The 8,326-nt window shown below is 39.7% G+C and overlaps 1 protein-coding gene across 1 annotated transcript; it reads right to left on the bottom strand.

The window, feature by feature from the left end:
• Positions 1-214: 214 nt before the first annotated feature.
• Positions 215-8,251, bottom strand: LOC136552470 (putative 3,4-dihydroxy-2-butanone kinase). Its single transcript, XM_066544073.1, has 20 exons — positions 8,092-8,251; positions 7,893-7,966; positions 7,747-7,810; positions 6,908-7,020; positions 6,771-6,818; positions 6,227-6,298; positions 6,054-6,143; positions 5,244-5,417; positions 5,013-5,096; positions 4,414-4,469; positions 3,409-3,539; positions 3,009-3,101; positions 2,319-2,383; positions 1,839-1,982; positions 1,706-1,749; positions 1,275-1,358; positions 1,110-1,177; positions 920-1,032; positions 747-842; positions 215-591 (listed from the first exon to the last, which is right to left on the bottom strand). Exons 1-20 carry the CDS (start codon positions 8,129-8,131, stop codon positions 460-462), a joined length of 1,785 nt encoding a protein of 594 aa, XP_066400170.1. The 5' UTR covers positions 8,132-8,251; the 3' UTR covers positions 215-459.
• Positions 8,252-8,326: the final 75 nt, after the last annotated feature.

The following is an 8,326-nucleotide window of genomic DNA, read 5'->3' as shown; positions in this document are numbered from 1 at the left end:
TCGATCAAGGACAACGTTTTATAGACAGTATACAGTATATATAGTCGTCCTACCGAAATGTGCACGATTGAAATGGGACTCGGGCGAAATAAACAAAGATCAATTCCCACCACTGACAGCACGAGCTCGATCAACGGATAACCGTTTTTTAACGTTGCAGTTGGCCAACTGAAATGCGCACCATTAAAACGAAACTCGGGCAAAATAAACATGGTCATTCCCAACACTGAAAGCATACTGAGATATCACGGCAGTGCAAAAGCATAGCTTCCTACCGTCTACAAACTCTTTGAACATCTCTTTGTATGCTGTGAAGAGAGTGAAACAATATGGAAGTCGTTTTTCTCGGCCCATGCAAAAGCACAAGCGGAAACCAAATCTAAGGGGAGTGAGAAAATGCCCCGGTGATTTTTCCTGTCAGTCTATTTTGGGTCTAGCAATGAAGCATAGCATATGCTACTAGCTCTTTGAACCGTGCAGTTTGTTCTTCACTGCAAGGGCAGCGGCTCTGTACCATGCAGCTGCAGCCATTGCTCCAGGATCAGGGATTGAAGCCAGGAGATCTGGTGCGATGTATGATGACCGTCCAGCCTGCAAGTGCATTCCAAATTCTTGTGTAAATATGAGAATGTTTATCGAAGGAAGAGGAAATTGGAAAACCATTCTTGTTCGATGATCCTGCAATAGTAAGGTTGTACAGAGCTTAAACGTTAAGTATGTGGAGTAGGGTGAGTGAGATTATATACCTTTGCTTGCATTTGTTTGGTGGATTCAGCGCCAGCCGATGCTGCTTCAGAAGAAGCGATGAAAGCAGTCACAGGATCATCCCCAGCCTCAAGTCTCTGCTCAGCACAGTAATTTTATTATCAGATAACCATGGACAATTGTGCAGGAAGATAAAGTAGAATCAAGAAGTAACCTGTTTCAGAACAGCAGAAGCAGGAATTAGGGCATCCAACATTGTGCGGTATCCTGCGCTGGCACCACCATATTTGCTAACAGCAGCAACGGAGGCCTCTAAAGCATCAGCCCCTGCAGAAAAGCAGCAAGGTTTATTTAGCATGTAAAATTCATGATATATGGTCAGAAAGATCAAGCACATTGCTTACATTTATTTGCAGTGACAGTTGAGCTCTGCTTTAAGCTTGCATAGGCAGCCTTGCAGAGTATGTCATACCTGGAGTATATTAGGAAATAGGAACTGTAAGTTTACTCCGTAGTAATCATACATTCAATAAGGAAAAAATGGGCACCGAAAGCACAAATTATCATACAAGATTCCACTTGTTCCACCCATCACCCTTCGGATTGTTGCCCCAATTTCATTTATTGTTCCAGCTGCATCATCCATAGGGTAACTGGAATAGAGAAAAATGCACTAAATTTTGGTCAAATTTTACATGAAAAAAACGAATTATATCATAAAATTAGCTAACCCGATTATAATATCAGGAAAATGATACAGAAAAAGACACTGTCTGGAAATGAAGTGTGATACAGTGATAGAACTAATGAGAATCATCAGCATCATGTATATGATTTCCACTGGACAGGAACCAGCGTTATATACTAAAGCTAGTAAAACCAGGTGGGAGTTCATATATCGTCTTTTTATCACATGTCAGCAGCACAATTATCATATTTCTAATCTACATTTCAAGAATAAAAAACTTCTTGCCAATGATTTGTAGTGCTTTTAACTTACCGCTTTTTCATATCTTCAAGAATAGCTGTTGCACCTCTATACATCTGAAAAGAACAGCAGTGAATTACTCAATCCTAAAATAGCAGTAGTCAAATAAGCATTGAATTGAATTGGTAAACACAATTTAACTCACTGTGGTTCCACAGTCACCATCGCCCACTTTACTGTCCCATTCATTTAGGCTATCCTTGATATTGATAATTGCAGTAGCACTTGCTTCAATAGCAGCCTCCAGGATACACCCTTGCTTGCTCAGCTCCTGAGATGGAGCAAAAATCTGCAGAAGAATAACAAATCATGATAACTGAGGGACTGCAAATGCATATGCCAGTGTGATAAAAGACAAAAAAAATGCAGAACAGTCTTGAAAGTTCTGTGAAAAGGGACAGTGACAACAGAGCCCACGGTTTTCCCATTCTCTGGATCTGGCATTGAGAAACTGAGACGAAGCAATACCACATAACAGCTTGAAATAAAAAAAAAATACACCCATAACCCCTACAGAACCAGCAAACAGCTACTTGCACTTCTTGCACGCTTCCACATTAGATCACAGGTGAACTGACGGCCTCAGAAAAAAATCGCAAAAATCCAAATAGGGAATTTGTTTTACCTCGTCATCCTTAATTGAAGGTGATGGTGGTAGAGGAACAGGAAACTTTGCTGGTGGACGGTTTCCTACAGTCAAGTGATCAACACTAAGTTTAGAAAATTGATTCATAATTGAAAGGTTCTGATAGGGCTTAAAATATTTTCCCCCGTGCTGAAAACATGATTCGGAAGTTTTGATAGCAGTCTATGTGTCTCAATAAATTCCCATTTATCTGAACAACCTACACTTGTTACAGCCTTGAATCAATGTTCGCACAACACGGATCGTAAGCGAGTCTTTAGTATGTACTAAGAAAAGGAAATGTGTGGCAAGTGAGATGATGGTAGAAGGGGAAAAATAATGAAAGGAAGATAACAGTATAGGTCCAATTTATACACCAGAAATAAACTGACTACAGCATTGTTCTAAAATGTGACCATCCCACCCACCCACCTAGCCTTCACCTAGGTGTGAGTTAAATCCTTCCTCCTAGCACCTAATCATCCAATTAGCCACTCGCACCGAGCAACCACCCGCTTAGCACTGATTAGCCACCAGACATGGAGCCCACCGAACACCTAGCACCTTTTAGAGCGCTTCTGAGCATTGTTAGAGAACACTAGCTAAAGGCACTCCCTCCATTCCAAATAATAAGTCATTCTGGCTTTTCTAGATACACAGCTTCAGTGGGAGCAGGCCAAATTAACTCACCTTCCGAACCAACAGGCCAAGCTGGAGCTTTAGTGGGAGCATCAAGTCTCTTCAAAATGCTATCATCGGACTTCATAATGGTAATAGATAATCCTGCAAAGGGAAAGAGTCTGAAACAATATTGCCTGCCTGCCTGGTTACTTAGGAAGCTGAGTCAACGTAAAATGCTGACATATGCATTGTGATTAGATAAACAATTCCACTTAAGTCAACTGCTCGTATATCAGATGATTATGAACAATATATAAAACATTTTCGTTTGTGAGCGTGACGGTTGGAGCAAAGCAGTTATCTTGACCAGTGAATGATTTACAAGGTTTGGTAAAATCATGTTAACTGAATGTAGAGATGACAAAGCTCATCCACATCATCATTTCGAGGAATCACGCAAAAAACTGACCTGCCATATCAAGAGATGTCATAAGTGTGCCAGTGTACACTCTGTCAACAGCAATGCCATACACCAATTGCAACTCAGGAACTGCTTTTCTCGCTGCGATCATAAGTTCCATGATAGGAGTGCCTCCTAATCTGCACATTAGAGATGGGGTTAAAGAACAAAGTTACAAACTGTACTCAATTCAGAACAAAGTGGGGAGAAAGGAAATAGCTACAGTTATAAAGTAAATAAGTAATGTACACTTTCAAAGAGATCGTCAGAAAAAGTGAATTTTAATCTACGTACGATTTATATGGATAGACAATATTATAACCACGCTGCCATAAGCTCTCAATCCTCTCATATATAGCGTTAAATACATTTTGTAACAACTAATAAGCAGAAGTAATTAATGTAGTAGGCAGGCCAAAGTTAAATTTGAAAAAAGAAAAAATACTTCTAATGCTATGTCTGACTCAATCCTGTGAGCCCTTCCAGCTATTCCAAGTCTCTGGCCTATCCGAGCCACGTAATGAAGTGCTATAGAGATGGTAATAAGTAATCTTTCAGGAATTCAAAATGGATGCCCCCTACCCCGGCCACCATCAGCAAACAAAGAAATTATCCATAAAAGACGATGACCTGGGTACAAGTGACATTAATATGCAACCTTCTAACCAGATCCCTTTGATGTATGACGAGGGGAGGTAGAAGTCTCCAACTGAAACATATTCATAATTTTTAAATTGTTGTTGCTTTCCCATGTATGATGATTTTTTCACTGCAAGTCTAGTGTTGTATATCCGGGATAAGTTTACAGGAAACAACTTTCACAGTAACACATAAGAAGAATGAGCAATGAGATCACCAAAACCAACTAACCAAGATTGAAAATGCGAACTTGCTCATCATGAAAGATGAAGAAAAGATAGGGAACACATACAAGATACAATTAACCTAGTGCTACTGATTCTGCAAATATTATTCAATTTATACAGTGGCGAGAAATGTTCAGATTTGTATTACCCATTCACTAGGAGAACAGCACTGCAACCCCTTGTGATAGGAAGATACTGAGTTTCCTGCAAGGATGCAAGGCCACCAAATGAATAATTAATAGCAGCCAAGCTAGCCATACTGCCATAGAAAGTCCCTATTTTACAAAATGCAGTTACTGAGAGTGTGAGACAGATAAAGTCGTATAATGTTCCACTAAGGAAAACCATCCCAGGAGAGGATTAGTCCTCATTCCTTGTAATACGCATTCAACTCCCATTGTCATCCTTACCTCTCCTGTAATCCAGGCTTGTCTTAATAAAAACATGCTGCCTTTTTGGTAAACGGGAAAAAAGGATATGTCTGGAACAGAAAGGAGAACCTCAAAGCTGAGACAAACTTTAGTTTTTGCCTTTTCTAAATAATTAATCGACACTACACACAGTTCAGCATTAGACTTCACAAATTATGTGAAATAGGGTTTTGAATTAAACAGAGAAATATGACCAGAAAATGTAGTGATATGTGTGGCTGTGGTGTGGGAAACAAAATAAATTTTGCATTCTGTTCAACAAATACAAATAGATAAACATAGAGGATTAAACAAACATTGCAAATCAAAAACTTACCTGTGACAATATCTGCTTAAGAACATGTTCTACCACTACATCAACTGACTGGAGTTCAACAACAGCAACACCAGGTTCTCCATGCTGGAAACAAATAGATGTTTTAATTTCAGATTTATCAATCTCAGAAATGTAGAAAACAAACATTAATGCACAAAACCTTACAACTACACTTAAGTATGCTAATTGTTTAATTATACAAGCATAATAACAGATGCAGTTTAAACTTACGATTCCAAGGCCAAGCTCCATTTGCATTGGACCCAAACGATCAGAAGTTACTTGCCCAGGCAATGTGCAAACAGAAAGTGCAACTCCCATCGTACCAACAACCTCAGATGCATGCTTTGCTTCTGCAGCAACCTCTGCAAGAGATAAACCAGCATCTGCTGCAGCCCCAGCAACCTATGGATTAAACAAACTTAAAATTAGACATTAGAGTGCGAGAAGAAATTTTACAAGAAATCATTGGCTGCTTCAAGTTTGAAATCCATGCAATACAATGCCAGAATTTCTTCCAACAGAAAGGATCTTATATGCCAAAAGTCAAGATTATTGAAAAACTAATTATTACTTACTGTTTCCCCATTCCAAGTTTAGCACCTAACTGTACAAGGTTTAGTCACTATATTTGATGTACAGGGTGCAGGGTGCTGGCTTAGATTAGAAACGTGTGTTTCATGAACAAGCAGTATATCTTTGATTCCAGTTAAGATCACTATTGGTTAGTGTTTAGTGTTCATCTTAATATAATGATACGCAACTCTCCTGCGTGTTCGAGAAAAAGTGTTTAGTGTTCATGCAGATAGCACATCAGCTTACTTAAAAAGGCACTCCCATTATTTTAGATGAGCATAGTGAATAGTTAAATACTTAAATTAGAGGGAAAAGGCTGCTTGCATGAAAAAGCAGATCAGATGAGTGTTAAAGAGATTTTTGCAGGTCAACTTGGCTGAGTGAAAGAATGTAACATGCCAGTAACTGGGGATGAGCCTAAGAGGAAAATCTAGGATAGAAAATACAATGGCAACAACAAAATACCTTATGCACAAGAATTGTTCCAGCTAAACCTCTTCTACCAGCTATCCCTCTAGGTGGGGGAAGGGCACAATCATCTCCAACAATGACCATCTACAATTGGAGGATAAATGATACATAGTCATTAAAATTAATATGATCTGCCACACAACATAGTAATATGTGTGTTTTTCAACCTCCATCTTATAGCCTTCAGATTTTGCCTGCTCAGCAGCTAATCCAAAATTCAGTCTATCACCAGTGTAGTTCTGCAAATGTTTGGCAATTGAAGGTAAGAAGAAATGAAGCTTAGTAAGATGAGAGCAGTGCAATGCTTCACAGTTTACACTTATAAAATTGAACAAAATGGAGCACTGCAGTTTAAAAATAATGGAGAAAAGTACCAGTATCCCTACATCAAGCATACACATTTATCCAAAACAGCCCACAGTTTGGCCCCTTTCAAAGCAAATACAGATGTACCACAGACTTCTTATTGAACTAAAATTGATATGTCCCAAGCAAATTTCAGAAAAGCAAATGTTATCCCTCCTCTCTATCCATTCATGCATGAACACAGGATGATAGGTGGAGGAAATGGTAGTTATTGATGTGGTAATAAATAAACAATGCACGGTCCCAAAGCATCAGATACTCATATTGCACAATCCTCAAGTGTACTAAAAGATCCCTCTTATCTCATGATTTAACATTTTAAAGCTGATATCACAGTGAGAGTACCTTTACTATTAGAAGGCACCCCAGGGGACCAGTTACAGCACGAATAGCCTACAGTGAGAAGATGCAGTTAAATGTCAGCTAAGATGATTTATGCTACTTAAGAAGCTAGACATTGTTTTACTAAAAAAGAAACATACAGCTAAAATAGAATCAACAGGTGGAGAAGCAAAAACATCTCCAGAAACAGCAGCGGTCAACATCCCTGGCCCAACAAATCCAGCATGGGCAGGTTCATGGCCGCTTCCACCACCTATGAACAAAACGGTGCTAGAATAAGTAATTGAACTTGATATGAAAAAATGGAAATATCCCAGCAACCATCAGCCATGAAAGTTACCAATGAAGATATTTTTTTCATGCAGAAGTTCCTATTTGACATTTCTTAAAGATGGAAAAGAAACAGTATGGCCATATGCTTATATATACTATTAGTTCAAACAGGGAAACACAACAAGCGCATGAGAGATTATATACATGGATTTCTGTATGATGATGCCATGGTATGCAAGAGGTCCATGCAATACACCGTCATCCGTTCCTCTTCCAGCAGTAATGTCTCCAAAGCAGAGTACAACGTGGTACTAAATGTAAAAAGAATCGTAACTCCAAGCAACTAGCAAAATAACATTAGCAAGTAGCTTAATATGTGGAAACTTGAATGTAAGGTGACAAACTGAGCAAAAGAATATTATATGTTGCCAATTCCGGTCAAGAAGATAACCATCACACTAACATGGCAACCACTTGTTGTGAACTACCATCAGGTTCCTTTAAGTTATATTGTACCATATCTAGTACTTGAAACAGGGGAATTCCTAATCATTTCGGATACATTTAATGTAATATAGGAACTAACCATCACATTCACATGAAAACTAGAACAAAAGCATAGTTCGAAGCAGAAACCATCACATTCACATGAAAATTAGAACAAAAGTATAGTTCGAAGCAACCAAGGCAGAACACAGAACACCACCTGAGATGACTGCAACTTTGTCATAGGAACCGCGCTCGACATCAGCACGAAGAACGACCTTAATCTGCACAGATTTCAGGGGAGTTCTGTCACTCAATGCTTGCCGAAACAACTCAAAATTGTTTCGTGTTGCGAAAAAAATTCACCTGAGGGAACCCGTCGAGGTACTGCAGACCCGGGTAAGTCTCCACCAACCCCTCGATGAACTCCGTCACCACATCTGCAAAAGTTTAACAAGACGAAGCCCAGTCGAGACCATCGGACGCGATTAAACCCTAGAAATCGAAGAAAAACTATCTGAAATTTAGCGAGAAATAGGGGCAAATGGTGGCGACAGGCTGTTACCGTCGGGGTTGTTGATGAGCTTCTTCCCCTGCAAGGCCATGGCGAGGGGGCTCCCTGCGGCGGGGTACGGCGATCGCCCGCAGCTGGGAGGAGCGGCAGATTGGGGGAAAGACGGCGAGACGAGCAGTATGAAGTCGCCTGGCTTCGCTCGTTCTGTACTTCTGTGGGCTTTTGCTTGCTCAGGAGCTTATCCTTTTATAGAAGCGAGTTAGCAGTCCAAGGAAACTGAGAAAAA

This window comes from Miscanthus floridulus, chromosome 1, assembly GCF_019320115.1.
Source record: "Miscanthus floridulus cultivar M001 chromosome 1, ASM1932011v1, whole genome shotgun sequence".
Taxonomy (NCBI): domain Eukaryota; kingdom Viridiplantae; phylum Streptophyta; class Magnoliopsida; order Poales; family Poaceae; genus Miscanthus; species Miscanthus floridulus.
Note: the sequence above shows the minus strand (reverse complement) of the source record. Positions and strands in the feature narration are given on the sequence as shown.